This window comes from Crinia signifera, chromosome 1 (genome assembly GCF_055691185.1).
Source record: "Crinia signifera chromosome 1, ASM5569118v1, whole genome shotgun sequence".
NCBI lineage: Eukaryota > Metazoa > Chordata > Amphibia > Anura > Myobatrachidae > Crinia > Crinia signifera.
The window spans coordinates 73,341,598-73,357,291 of NC_139217.1; the positions used below are offsets into that span (position 1 = coordinate 73,341,598).

Genomic DNA, 15,694 nt, shown 5'->3' on the forward strand with positions numbered 1-15,694 from the left:
AACAGATATTGTATTCCAAGGTTGTTCGGGGTCAACTGAAATTTTTGGTCCATTGGAAGGGGTTCGGAGAAGAGGAGAGGTCTTGGGTGCCTGAGCGATTGTTACATGCGCCCAGGCTCAAAGCAGAGTTCTTTAAGACCTTCCCTTTCAAACCTGGTTGTAAGGGTTCGGTGACCCCTCCTCAAGGGGGGGGTACTGTTAGGAGCTGCACGGGCAGCGCCTCCGCTCGCCCGGCAGTCTCCTCTGTTCTTCCGGCGGTTGCCGGGTTACCGCGACGCCGTCGCGTCATCAGCCGGGAGCTTCCGGCAGACAGTCAGGCTGCCGGCGTACAACCCCTTCCTCCCCTGCCGCAGCGGTTGCCAAGGCGACGGAGGATGCCTGGCGGCCGCAGGGAGGAAGGGGTGTGCATGACGCCGCACGCAGCGTCAGGGTAGCGCTTGGCGCGCTATTTAAACTTGGACACTGGGACACTCAGACGCCGGCTATAGCTCCTGACTTGGCGTCCTGAGTGTTTCCGGTTCCAGGCTCCTGCTCACCCGTGGTTCCTGGTTTCCAGTCCCTGTTCCTGGCTGCCTCCAGAAACCTTGCTTGCGTCTGCCTGCTGATATCTTGGTGTTCAGATAAGTTGGGAGACTCCCACTCCTTGCCTCCCTTATTGTCATTTATATTGTGTCAGCTTATTGTGTATTGTTACACCCGTCAGCAGTTCTTATTGTGTCAGCATATTGTGTATTGTTACACCCGTCAGCAGTTCTTATTGTGTCAACATATTGTGTATTGTTACACCCGTCAGCAGTTCTTATTGTGTCAACATATTGTGTATTGTTACACCCGTCAGCAGTTCTTATTGTGTCAGCATATTGTGTATTGTTACACCCGTCAACATCTTGGATTGTGTCAGCATACCGTGTATTGTTCCTCTTACTCAGCATCTGGGTACACCTGGTGTATTGTGATACCAGTCAGTTTGGCCACGGTACTTTGTCTGGCCTGCTGCCCACAGCATTAGCACTGCGGGTCCCAGCCCAGTCCGCTATCCACTGACACTCCCCTCTGTGGGGCAGGGTGGTTCTCGCCTCCTTGGTTTCTTAGGTAGATTTCCCCTTGTTTACCTCCGGCCTTGGCGGCTGCGTTGTCACTAGTAAGACCAGGTGGCATCGGGGTGGGAGCCTGACTAACGGGCTCCCACGAACGCGGCTATTATTGGTGAAGGTTAGCTTAGCACGCATCCGCCAATTCCAAGGGGTGACAACGGAGTTAGGGTAGGCGAGATCTCCCTGTTCCTAACACATGACCACTCTCCTAGCCAAGGGACTCTTATTTGTCCCCACCCATCCCCATGACACCTTTGACACGGCGGTAGACATCTACAAATTCAGCCGTAAGCTCCGACTCCATGAACAATTTGCTGACGCCCGGACTGAAGAACCAAGATCGAAATTCCACAGACCCTCTGTGTTCGATCCCATGTCCCATAACCCGAGTATAAAGACCTTCACCAGACTGGTTGAGAAGGACACACAAAAAGCCCCTGCCAAACCTAAGTACGACAACCTCACCAAAGGGGAACGAGCGGCCCTTAAAGAGCTTAAAAGTAATCCCAACCTGGTGATACGTCCAGCTGACAAAGGGGGTGCGGTGGTAGTACAAAATTGGTCTGACTACCACTCTGAAGTGGTCCGTCAGCTAGGGGACACCAACACGTACAAATCAGTACAACATAACCCCATACCTGAGTTTAAGCGCATCATTGATGCACTCCTCAAAAAAGGACTAAACAACGGCTGGATCTCAAAGGACACACTTGAATACCTGACGGTAGAATACCCAGTGTGCCCCATTATTTACACCCTCCCCAAGGTCCATAAGTCCCACTCTCACCCGCCTGGCAGGCCTATCATCTCGGCAAGGGCATCCCTTTTGCAACCGCTAGCCATCTTCGTTGACAACTACTTACAACCACTGGTCATCTCTAGCAACACCTACATCAGGGACACTTCCGATTTCATCGATCAACTGAGAATGATTGACATCTCTACCAGCCAAGTCTACCTAGCCACTATGGACGTGAACTCACTATACACGGTGATACCTCACTCGGATGGCCTCCGAGCCCTACGATCCAAACTAGATGAACGATCTGTACTCACACCACCAACTGACTTCCTGGTTGAACTGGCCGATACCATCTTACATTGCAACCACTTTACCTACCAGAAGCAATACTACGTCCAGGTGTCCGGCACCGCAATGGGGTCGAACCTGGCACCCTCATATGCAGGCCTGTATATGCTCGACTACGAGAACAAACACATCTTACCTCAATATCGTGAACAGATCAGATTCTACAGGAGATTTATAGGTGACGTCTTCCTGCTATGGGCGGGCACACCAGATGAATTCTACGATATGGTCGAATCTCTCAACTCCAAAGACCACCCCATAAAATTTACACACCTCATCGATGGTGAATCGATAAATTTTCTCGACATCAAGGTCCAAATAATTGATGGCAAGTTACAAACAAGTCTCTACCGCAAGGATACAGACCGAAATACGCTTCTTCACACCTCAAGCCAGCATCCGCCAGCCCTAAAAGAGCACCTCCCCATTTCCCAATACATGCGGGTCATGCGGAACAATACAGACATCACCAGCATGGAACCCCAACTGAACGAAATGACCGAACGATTCAAACAACGAGGATACTCAGGAACTACACTCAACCGATGCCTGATCAAGGCCAGAAAGAATATGAGTGGACCTCGAACGACCATACAGACACCTAAACCCAAAAGGATGGTCTTTGTAAATAAATATGACCATACCTCTGCCACAATTCAACAAAGCCTCAGAAAGCACTGGCCTATTGTAGCCTCAGACCACACCCTTAAGATGCACAACTTTGGTCCCCCCATGGTGGCCTTCAAGAAGGGACCTAACCTGAAGGAGCTCCTCATGCGCCCCACTATGAGCCCCCAGATTGACACCAACACTACCTGGCTACACTCGAAAAGACCGGGCTGCTTCCGATGCACTGGCTGCACAACCTGCAACAGTCTCACACCAGGCCCAACCTTCCCACATCCCCAAACCGGTCGACCAATAAAAATTAAATACCGTCTACATTGCAACATGGACCACGTAATTTACCTTCTAAACTGTCCTTGCGGTCTAGCCTACGTAGGCATGACGACCAGAAAATTCCGGGAGAGAATGGCGAATTACCAATACCACGCCACTTTCTGTCCGCAGGACACCAGAACTCAAGTTTACGCTGTCATATTATTGACTGGGTGCCCCCACCTCCCTGTGGAGGGGACCGGGGCTTGATCCTGAGGAAATTGGAAAGCAGGTGGATCCACAGGTTGGACACCCTAGCCCCTAAGGGACTCAACAAGAACAATCCCCTTTCCATATTCTTGAGATGAACAATACCCGACCCTATTTATACTCGAACAAACTTTGTCAAACAGTCGATGTTCATGCTTTTTCCTTTTTCTTTTTTACTTTTCTGTTTGTTTTTGTTTTTTTGTATTTTGTTTTACTGCAGTCTCTGCATAAAGTGTCCCCCTCTTTTGTGTACGATCCAGTGATACGCCATCAGGACCTATAGCCTACCCATCTAAACCACCTAAATATAAATATAGTAACAATAAAGAATATAACACCCCACTAATATTGAATAGAAAGCACCTAACGCATCCTTATTCAGACACCCCCACTATTTATCCCAAACACCCAATATCACTTACCATCACCCAGTAGTCTAATACGATTCATAAATCACTGCACCCCCCGGGCCCACGAGTACATGCGTACATATGCATCCACATCACTTCATGTGCACATCCATGTGTTTGTGCATGTGTGTATGTGTTTATCTGTATCCATGTACCTAGCGAGCACCGATTTAACTGCACTAACATCAGACACCCCCATCACTTATCCCAAGCACCCCATATCGCGACCCCCATCACTAACCATCACCCAGTAGTCTAATACTTGTTATAGATCACTGCACCCCCCGGGCCCACGAGTACATGCGTGCATATGCATCTACATCACTTCATGTGCACATCCATTTGTTTGTGCATGTGTGTGTATGTGTGTATCTGCATTCATGTACCTAGCGAGCACCGATTTAACTGCGCTATCATCGTCACCCACTTAACTTCCTCTAATCACCTAATCACACATAATCACTAATTGAATTATCACGCAATCACCCCACCACGTTAACCCCTTGTCCCCCTGGTAAATACAGCCAAGCTGTCCGGCTTTATACCTTACGCTACTAACAGCGCAGCATGGTTTATAAATATATTCTCCTCATCAGCATAAACTCTATAGGGCTTGTCCCGTATTAACAACAGCCCAAAAACTACATCACTCTAACCATGCTTATTTAATCCTAATAACAGGGATCGCGCATAGCTCCGGCGAACCCGGAAGCTATGCGTTCCAAATGTGCGTTCCAGCGGCCGGCTCTCGGTTTCACCGGAAGTAGTATAGCGCTACACAGACTCGTGTCTGTGGCGCTTTCCAGCACTTAACCCCCTAGTCAGGTATAAATAGCCGGACAGGAGGGCAGCTGGATTAGCTTGCTGACCCTATCCTGCACCAGGCTGATACCTACGCTGCTGACTGAATGCTATTTTGATGCAAAACGTAACTATGTCATTTTTTCCAGTTTAAATGTATGTTTCCTTTTTTCAGCTTATACATGCATTTACTGACTGTAACCTTTGTATGCCGTAGGCTCCTTGATAAAGGTCCATGTTGGGACCGAAACGTCGGAGCATACATACTCTTACGTATATTGCCTTACTGCACTTATTGGATTAAAATATCTTTTTATCTAAATCACAAGGCTGATTTGTGATGTTGGAGAGTGCTCTGCTTCCACACTGAGGGCCTTATTCTGGTTGGAGCGGCCGGGCCGTACGCGTACGTCCCGGGGTTTTTCATGATCTGCGCATGCGTAAATTCGCTAATGCGCAGGCGCGACCACTCCACAACGCTTACGGACGGGTCTCTACGTGCGAAAAAACCTGTACGCGAGTGTACGGGCATTGGGGGCGGCATAGGGGCGTGATGAGGGGAGCGGCCGAAATAATGAGGGAAAATGGGCGTAAATATGGGCGTACACGGGGGTGTGCACCAAAAATGAGTGGTGCTACTACCGCACGATCGACTAAAGCACCGTTCATTTCGGACACCAAACAGGCGGCTGCCAACCGCCATCTCAAACCACCCCTACAGATACCGCAAGCCAGCGTGAGCTAATTTACGCTGATTACTACCAAACACATACACCTGAATGTAATAAGCAATGCTGCAGTCTATTAAGTCCAAACCATGATTTCACTACCTGCAAGCCACACACAGCACTCTAACACATTGGAAGCTTATCTTTCTATACTTCTCTACATTTAAAGGTTGGTTTAATTTAAGGTAAGAATCTTTTTAAGACCTGCTTATATATGCTAAGGTAGGTATTTGATAAACAGTTATACACATTCACTACGTGCTTTCATAGACTTTACACAGTAGCACACTCAATCTACACAAGTCGACATGTGTCAACGTGTTCACTCTAATACAAACATAGGTTTTGTATTTATGATACAATAACATAAACCACATCTAACACCTACAAAGGATGTTTCAGCAATGTTTTAAGCCCATGGCCACTATTTTACACATTAATTAATTCAATCAATTAATTAATTTTCATAATTATAGTTGAAAGGCAAGATTTGCAGGTCCATATATGTGAAGAGTATGGCAGCGTACACGGACGTACGCTCACTCTCACGAGCGGTGACATAAGCTGTGTTTTCCATTGAAAACAATAGGGACCCGTCCGTGCAAACTGGCGTACGCTCCGATCTCCGCAAGAAGTCGGTGGGGAGACGGACGAAAGACGTCCGTAAACGGCGCCGTACGCTCAGTTGTACGCCTGTTGTCGGAGTGCAAGGGCTGGGCCGTCCGCGTACGTTGCCGTACGCTCATTTGTACGCCACTCCCCTTCTACGGTATTTCTGCCCGTACGTAAGCGGCTGATTTGTGGGTGGACCTAACCCTAACGGCCGCGTACGGCTAGCGTACGTTAATAGTGAACGTACGCACGTTTGGCCGCTCCGATCAGAATAAGCTCCTGAGTGTGGATCCTGGACTATTTGTTGGGTACATGCTTTTGCATGCACCTTTGCCGGGCACTCCAAGTGTTGCTTTGTTGGGTGAGAGTGCGGTCTTTCCAGATTTATATATATATATATATATATATATATATATATATATATATATATATATATATATATATATATATATATATTATACATACATACACACACACACAAATTATTTAAATAAATGGGTGAGTATTACAGGAGGGTGGATGTCGATCGCTCAGATCACTTATTAAAAATACGGGCATTTTCAGTTTCTTGCTAAGCGATCTGACTAGATATATACTATATGTTCTAGACCGCCAATAGCACCGTGTATCGCCATGGGACATACACACTGTGCGATTTGTGATTAATTGTGATTAATTACTAAGTGATTTTGCTAAAAATTAAGCATAAATCTCCTCATGTGTATGCCCCATTAGGCTTCGTAAACAGGCCCCGAAGTCTGCGCAAGAGTCAAGCATAACATTTATTCATGGATTTTTATAGAAGTGATACACATTATTAATAATACTACACACCTGTGGTAATTTTAAATTCTTGTTGTTTTCTACATATTCCTTTTCATTATCTGCTGTCATAAGCATCAGTAGGTTAAGGATGCAACTTTTTCCTTTTCCTAAAAAGACAGAATAAACAGTGTAACAATATGCGGCAGTGTTGATTTTTAGAAGTTCTGCGAGTGACAGAAAAACTAATTCAGGTGGCATGTTATTTGCAATAAGGCCTCTTATGGGGTGTGGTTCATATGGTCGAACTAAAGATGGTTGACAGTCATTAGGTCGACATACTACTAGGTCAACATGGGGCAAGGTCAACAGGTCATTTGGTCGACACAAGCATTAGGTTGACATGGTCTAGGTCGACAGTCAAAGGGTCACTGTTTTTTTACACGAATGTCAACATGGACACAGGATAAAGTGTACCGCTGCATTCGCCATGCTTTGGGCACGGTGCTACGCTCGGCACACTATTTAATTCTCCCACCACGCCCTAGTGAATGGTAGGGCATGAAATAACACCTGTCGGCACATATCGGCTCAAAAAACTGTGAAAAACCCCAAGTCGACCCTTTGACTGTTGACCTAGACCATGTCTACCTAATGCTTGTGTCGACTTCTCGAATGTCGACCTAGACCCCTGTCAACCTTGTGGTGTCGACCTAATGAATGTCGACCATCTTTAGGTCGACCATATCCCCTCTTAGGTTTGCCTGTTAGTATTTCAGTATGCAAGATCGGCTAATGCATACTACTGTGACTACTTCTACCAATTGGGGATGTAACCATGTCCTCAGTTGGTGTTTTTCACACAAAAAGTCAGTCAACGCTATCCTTGAACCTTGTGGACACTCATCTGTAATTGTTTAGTTGATGCTTTTCTGCATCAAGGGCAGGGTAGTAATTAGAACTTTGTAGGCCCCATAGCAAAATCTTGAAAAGCCCCCCTTCATTGTCACTACAATACCCATTGAGAGAGAGAGAGAGAGAGAGAGAGAGAGAGAGAGAGAGAGAGAGAGAGAGAGAGAGAGAGAGAGAGAGAGAGAGAGAGAGAGAGAGAGAGAGAGAGAGAGAGAGAGAGAGAAGGGATTCTGGGAGGGGTACAAGAGAAAGGGTTTAATGGAAAAAGAGGCAACGCGAGAGAAGGTGTCAGGGAGAAAGAGCATAAAGATGAGCATCAGGAAGAGAGAGGGAAGAGCAAGTGACACACAATAGGAGTGAAGTGAGTGCAAGTGAGAGAGGGTGTCAGGGAGTTAGGGGAAAAACAGGTTGGAACAAGAGGGAGAGAAAGGGTGTCAGGCAGAATGACATAGGGCCAGATGCACTAAACTTCAAAAGTGATAAAATGGAGAGTGATAATGTCACACAGGAGCTGATTGGCTGGCTGTTTATAACTCTCCATTGTATCACTTGGAGCAGTGGAGACGGTGCCGCCCGGGGTGCAGTAAAGGCCACGCCGCCCGGAGAGCAGTAAAGCCCGGGGCAGCAGAAGCAGACAAGCCTGACGCAGGGGAGCAGGAGACTGCGGTGCTGGGAATCTATACAGTCCAGAAAAGAAGAGCAGGGGAGCAGAACAGCCAGAGCAGGGGAGCTCAACACTAGTGAAAGGAGCTGGTGAGTGCATTTGGAGACCTGCCAATGCCAGGGGGAAGCCAGACAACTGTCAGAAACTGTCCTTCCAGCAAAATTCTGGGTACTAACCCGGAGGGACAATTCTTGCGCAGCCATCTTCCAAATATACAGGGAGATGAGTCACATGAACGCCCCGGACAGAGAGATGGGGAAGAGACCTGGGAAACGATCCTTCCAATTCCTGTACTAGGACCGCGCACATGATTGGATCATGGATTATATGGGCCAGACTGTGATTGTGTACATTCTATACAGACATACCCTCCAACATGACCCATTCCATTAGGTACAAAATGCTCTGTTCCTGGACTTCCCTGCCAGTGGCAGTTGCAGATGTGAGCCTGCAGCACAGTCCAATATTCAAATAGGGGAGCCACACCAGCTGCCATCCCAAACATCACTGAGAGTTGATGTGACCCCCCTCTTTGAATATTGGACTGTGCTGTAGGCTCACATCTGTAACTGTCACTGGCAGGGAAGTCCAGGAACGGAGCATTTTGTACCTAATGGGATGGGTCATGTTGGAGGGTATGTACAGATTCCCAGTAAAAACTAATATATATATAGATATATATATGCACTAAGCCTCTTAAAATATATTCCGATAATAGGCAATGTTTAGCCAAGTAATTTCCAATCACATGATCAGTTTCTTAGCAACAGGGGATGCACAGGGCTGCCCACCTGATTTACTGCAATAATACGCGGCAATGTCCATGAAAGTACTGACTATCTCAGAATATATACTGTACATTCATTGTATTTTATTTTATATTGCATTAATAGGGATACCTAACCTTTTTCAACAAATAATTCTGCCTCCTAATCTGCAATAAGCATATTATTATATGTGGGTAAATAGAATTGGATGGTCTAATTAAAACTGTGTGGTCATGTGACCGTATTATGTAGGGTATATATATATCCTGACATGGATATGGCCAATATCTACCTTTTGATAAAGCTACCAGGCATAGCAAAATGCATCATTGATTGCTGCCACACCCACCTGCTTGCTCACCTCTTGGATTAAAGTCCGAACCAACCCCACAGGAAGCCCACCTTGTGCCTTTTTTCCATCTGATCTTGCCATAACACCGCTCCATAAGCCATCACTCCTTGCTTGGAGTATAAAGAACAGTGCAAACACCACTTACCCATCATCTCCAGTGGACTGTCGGTGACTACTACCCTTATTGGACTGACCACCTGGACACTTGAGGGGATTGCTATCTGTATGCACATCTATACAGGGACGATAACTATACATCCATACTTACCTGTTACATAGGGGCATTGGTAGGAATGGACTCTCCAGGATGCTATTGAATTTTACTATTGTGAGTGACATTTTTAATTTTGCATAAGTCATGTATATTAAATTGCTTTATTAAATTTATCCAATTTTCATTTAGATTTTTTTTAAATAACTATTTTTACCACTAATTTCCAGCGCTGCTTACTTTTCTCTTTTTGTACAATAGTAGGTGTTGTCTGGTATGCGATTCCCACTTCACTTCACATTCCCCAGGGAACAATTTAATTCACAGGACTCCTGTTTTTTTTTTATTTACATGTTGCCAGCAACTACCAATCTGCTCACATCTGCTGTGTTATGCCATTATTAAATAGCCCTAATGAAGCAATCCTCTGAAAACTGTTTTCAGAGTAGTGACAGAATTGTGCAAAAGGACGTCCACCGCTCTCTTCAGCTGCCTGCCCATCTGCCACTTGGAAACTTCTGCGGCTCCCAGCATCTTCACTGCCACGGGCTGCCCGGAAGCTGCACCTCTCTTCTCTGCTAGTCAGGGAGGGAGTGTCACATGACTGGTTGTATGAGCCATCTAAAGACAGATTGCATGTGCTGAGCTGCTCCCAAAACCAACTGATCTGACGTGCAGCACGTCAGATCAGAGGACCAATCCTCCAATTTCCAGGGGCCGGGAGATTGTGTGATTGTATGATTGTGTACACACAATCTGCATACAATCCTCTTTACAATCCATTGAGATAGTATGATTGGGTGCAATATCTTTCTGATGTATGGCCACCTAAGAGTTTAGAGGAAACTGTGCGCCTAGGCTCCCTGGGGTGCCTTGTAGCATTTGCAGGGGTGCCTCAGGTTGGGGGTCCAGAATCAATTCAAGTTATTTATGGCCAATGAAATAGGCAAAATCAGTGGTTGTGGCTTCCTATTAAGAATATGTGGGTAAACAGAAGTGACCTATATTTCTCACCACATAAGTGAACCTAAGGAAAACATTTAAATCACAACTTATTTAATATCTTTCCTGAAACTAGTAACCAACTCTTGGCCTAGGGGTGCCGTGAAAAATATTCTGTTACTTTAGGGGGCCATGATTCAAAAAGTTTTAGGGCAGTATTCAATGAGAAAAATTCGCTGTGATTTCTGGAGAGTTTGTGCTTTTCACGCGGTGGAGAGAGGTTTTTTTTCTCCAAAGGCGAGCCACCCTATTCAATGTGAAATATTCTCCGTCTTTCTAAGTGATTCTCGCCGTCTCTCTCCGTGTAGAAATTCTCCATCTTTTGATGGAGAGCAGGAATGTGAACTTTTAAACTAAAAGGGTGTTTTTTTTAATTTTGGTGTCAAAAAATCAGGTTTTTTTTTCTGTGAAGGGCCATGTTATTTTTATTCATGTGCCTATAGCACATGAATATATATTTAATTTAAAAAAAAATATTTTTTTACATTTTTTTTTTTTTTACACAGTGCAGCCAGCAGGGGGCCGGAGCGCTCGAGCCGCTCATTAGATATTCATATATTCACTGCACCCGATGCACGTTCGGGTACAGTGAATACTGGGTCCCCCGCTGGCTATAGGGGGGGCAGCCTGTGCTGCCTGGGTCCAGGGGAGCCCTGCTCCCCTCCCCATATCCCCTGCAGCAGCCAAGAGAGACTTTAATCTCTCTTGGCTGCTACGTCCCCCGGCTCCCTGACAGCTCCCTGCCGCGGACGCTCGTCCGCTGCAGGGGTTAAGACTCGCCGCGAGTGGCGGCGAGTCTTTAACACGTTGAATAGGGGGAGCAGGAGGCTCCGGAACACGGAGAGTGCATGGCGAGAGAAAAAATCTCTCGCCATGCACGGACAATATTTCACATTGAATACTGCCCTTAGAGTCATGTGGTTATGAGGAAAGGCTAGCCAGGTTATGAGGTAAAGAGACACCTACCATTCTGGGACAACACAGCAAACTTTGTGTAGTTCTTTTTCAGTTCTTCCAACTCTGATTTCATGTTACCAGCTGCAATTAACAGATCAACCCGTTCTGGAGATTCTTCAGATATTTTATCCAGTTCTTTTGAGCACAGCTTCAGTTTATACATTTCAAAGTCAAATTCTGTGGTATAGAGAGGAAGATAAACTGGGTAAGCATAGAACACTGGGAAACACAACTTTAGTGAGGGAAATGTAGGATATTTTGGGGATGCTTAACCCCTTCCTGACAGAGCCAGTTTTTGCGTTCCTGACAGAGCCCTTTTTTTCAAATCTGACATGTCTCACTTAAGTGGGGATAACTTTTTTTTGCTTTTACTTATCCCAGTGATTTTGAGATTGTTTTTTCGTGACACATTGTACTTCAAGTTAGTGGTAAATTTTCGTCGATACAGTCTGTGTTTTTTTGTGAAAAATACCAAAATGTCAGAAAAAAATGGAAAATTTAGCAATTTGCAAAATGTTAAATTTTCTGCTTGTGAGACAAATAATCATACCACTCAAAATAGTTAATAACTAACATAGACCATATGTCTACTTTACGTTTCCATCATTATTTCAACTTCCTTTTAATTTTTTTGGACACTAGGAGGCTTACAATATGAATAGCAAATTCTCAAATTTTCAAGAAAATTTCAAACACTGATTTTTTTAGGGACCAGTTCAGTTCTGATGTGACTTTGAGGGACTTGTATGTGAGACACCCCCATAAATGATGCCATTTCAAAAACTGCACCCCTCACAGTATTCAAAACAGCATTTTGGAAGTTTGTTAACCCTTTAGGTGTTTCACAGGAATTAAAACAAAGTGTAGGTGAAATTTCAAAATTTCATTTTTTTTGCAGATTTGCAATTTTAATACATTTTTCTAAGGAACACAGTACATTTTACTAGAGAAATGTGACTAAAAATTGATTCCCCCAATTCTTTTGTTTTCATAAATATCCTATATGTGGCCCTAGTGTGCACGTTGACCAAACCACAGGCTTCATAATAGAAGGAGCACCTACTTGATTTTGGAGCCTCCTTTTTATGAGATTATTTTTTAGGCACCATGTAGGTTTCTAGGCACCATAAGATGCTAAAAGTTAGAAACCCCCCACAAGTGACCCCATTTTGCAAACTACACCCCTCAGGGAATTCATCTAGGGGTATAGTGTACATTTCAAACCCCCAGGGGTTTCACCAATTGTGGTACAACTGGGCAGTGAAAATGAAAAATTATTTTTTTTACACAAAAATGCAGTTCTGGCTCCAAATTTGTCATTTTCAGAAGGTATGAAGGAGACAAAGCACCCCAAAATCTGTGCCCCAATTTCTCCCGAGTACGGCAATGCCTCACATGTGACCAAAAAATACCATTTGGGTGCATGGCAGGACTCAGAAGGGAAGGAGTGATTTTTGGATTTTGCAGCTCAGATTCTGGTGGAATTTTGGTGGGTGCTATGTCGCATTAGCAAGACCCCCCAAGCACCAATACAGTGGAACCCCCCCACAAGTGACCCCATTTTGCAAACTACACCCCTCAGGGAATTCATCTAGGGGTATAGTGTACATTTCAAACCCCCAGGGGTTTCACCAATTTTGATACAACTGGGCAGTGAAAATGAAAAATTAAATTTTTTTACACAAAAATGCAGTTCTGGCTCAAAATTTTTCATTTTCAGAAGGTATGAAGGAGAAAAAGCACCCCAAAATCTGTGCCCCAATTTCTCCCGAGTACGGCAATGCCTCACATGTGACCAAAAAATACCAGTTGGGTGCATGGCAGGACTCAGAAGGGAAGGAGTGATTTTTGGATTTTGCAGCACAGATTCTGGTGGAATGAATGGTGGGTGCTATGTTGCACCAATACAGTGGAACCCCCCCACAAGTCACCCCATTTTGCAAAGTACACCCCTCAGGGAATTCATCTAGGGGTATAGGGTACATTTCAAACCCCCAGGGGTTTCACCAATTTTGATACAAGTGGGCAGTGAAAATGAAAAATTACATTTTTTTACACAAAAATGCAGTTCTGGCTCAAAATTTTTCATTTTCAGAAGGTATGAAGGAGAAAAAGCACCCCAAAATCTGTGCCCCAATTTCTCCCGAGTACGGCAATGCCTCACATGTGACCCAAAAATACCAGTTGGGTGCATGGCAGGACTCAGAAAGGAAGGAGTGATTTTTGGATTTTGCAGCTCAGATTCTGGTGGAATTTTGGTGGGTGCTATGTCGCATTAGCAAGACCCCCCAAGCACCAATACAGTGGAACCCCCCCACAAGTGACCCCATTTTGCAAACTACACCCCTCAGGGAATTCATCTAGGGGTATAGTGTACATTTCAAACCCCCAGGGGTTTCACCAATTTTGATACAAGTGGGCAGTGAAAATGAAAAATTACATTTTTTACACAAAAATGCAGTTCTGGCTCAAAATTTTTCATTTTCAGAAGGTATGAAGGAGAAAAAGCACCCCAAAATCTGTGCCCCAATTTCTCCCGAGTACGGCAATGCCTCACATGTGACCAAAAAATACCAGTTGGGTGCATGGCAGGACTCAGAAGGGAAGGAGTGATTTTTGGATTTTGCAGCTCAGATTCTGGTGGAATTTTGGTGGGTGCTATGTCGCATTAGCAAGACCCCCCAAGCACCAATACAGTGGAACCCCCCCACAAGTGACACCATTTTGCAAACTACACCCCTCAGGGAATTCATCTAGGGGTATAGTGTACATTTCAAACCCCCAGGGGTTTCACCAATTTTGATACAAGTGGGCAGTGAAAATGAAAAATTACATTTTTTACACAAAAATGCAGTTCTGGCTCAAAATTTTTCATTTTCAGAAGGTATGAAGGAGAAAAAGCACCCCAAAATCTGTGCCCCAATTTCTCCCGAGTACGGCAATGCCTCACATGTGACCAAAAAATACCAGTTGGGTGCATGGCAGGACTCAGAAGGGAAGGAGTGATTTTTGGATTTTGCAGCTCAGATTCTGGTGGAATTTTGGTGGGTGCTATGTCGCATTAGCAAGACCCCCCAAGCACCAATACAGTGGAACCCCCCCACAAGTGACCCCATTTTGCAAACTACACCCCTCAGGGAATTCATCTAGGGGTATAGTGTACATTTCAAACCCCCAGGGGTTTCACCAATTTTGATACAAGTGGGCAGTGAAAATGAAAAATTACATTTTTTACACAAAAATGCAGTTCTGGCTCAAAATTTTTCATTTTCAGAAGGTATGAAGGAGAAAAAGCACCCCAAAATCTGTGCCCCAATTTCTCCCGAGTACGGCAATGCCTCACATGTGACCAAAAAATACCAGTTGGGTGCATGGCAGGACTCAGAAGGGAAGGAGTGATTTTTGGATTTTGCAGCACAGATTTTGGTGGAATGAATGGTGGGTGCTATGTTGCACCAATACAGTGGAACCCCCCCACAAGTCACCCCATTTTGCAAAGTACACCCCTCAGGGAATTCATCTAGGGGTATAGGGTACATTTCAAACCCCCAGGGGTTTCACCAATTTTGATACAAGTGGGCAGTGAAAATGAAAAATTACATTTTTTTACACAAAAATGCAGTTCTGGCTCAAAATTTTTCAATTTCAGAAGGAATGAAGGAGACAAAGCACCCCAAAATCTGTGCCCCAATTTCTCCCGAGTACGGCAATGCCTCATGTGTGACCAAAAAGTGGCAGGACTCAGAAGGGAAGGAGTGATATTTGGATTTTGCAGCACAAATTCTGGTGGAATGATGGTGGGTGCTATGTCGCATTAGCAAGACCCCCAAAGCACCAATACAGTGGAACCCCCCCACAAGTGACCCCATTTTGCAAACTACACCCCTCAGGGAATTCATCTAGGGGTATAGTGTACATTTCAAACCCCCAGGGGTTTCACCAATTTTGATACAACTGGGCAGTGAAAATGAAAAATTAAATTTTTTTACACAAAAATGCAGTTCTGGCTCAAAATTTTTCATTTTCAGAAGGTATGAAGGAGAAAAAGCACCCCAAAATCTGTGCCCCAATTTCTCCCGAGTACGGCAATGCCTCACATGTGACCAAAAAATACCAGTTGGGTGCATGGCAGGACTCAGAAGGGAAGGAGTGATTTTTGGATTTTGCAGCTCAGATTCTGGTG

General features: G+C 44.9%; 1 protein-coding gene across 2 annotated transcripts in view; it reads right to left on the reverse strand.

Moving 5' to 3' along the window:
- Positions 1-15,694, reverse strand: part of LOC146042532 (uncharacterized) — a 386,937-nt gene that overhangs the window by 343,641 nt on the left and 27,602 nt on the right. For both annotated transcript variants that reach the window (XM_083162688.1, XM_083162613.1), the window contains exons 2-3: positions 11,521-11,688; positions 6,719-6,816 (exon numbers count right to left, since the gene is read on the reverse strand). In XM_083162688.1, coding sequence (XP_083018814.1) covers positions 6,719-6,816; positions 11,521-11,688 — 266 coding nt within the window. The remainder of the gene's footprint in view (positions 1-6,718; positions 6,817-11,520; positions 11,689-15,694) is intronic.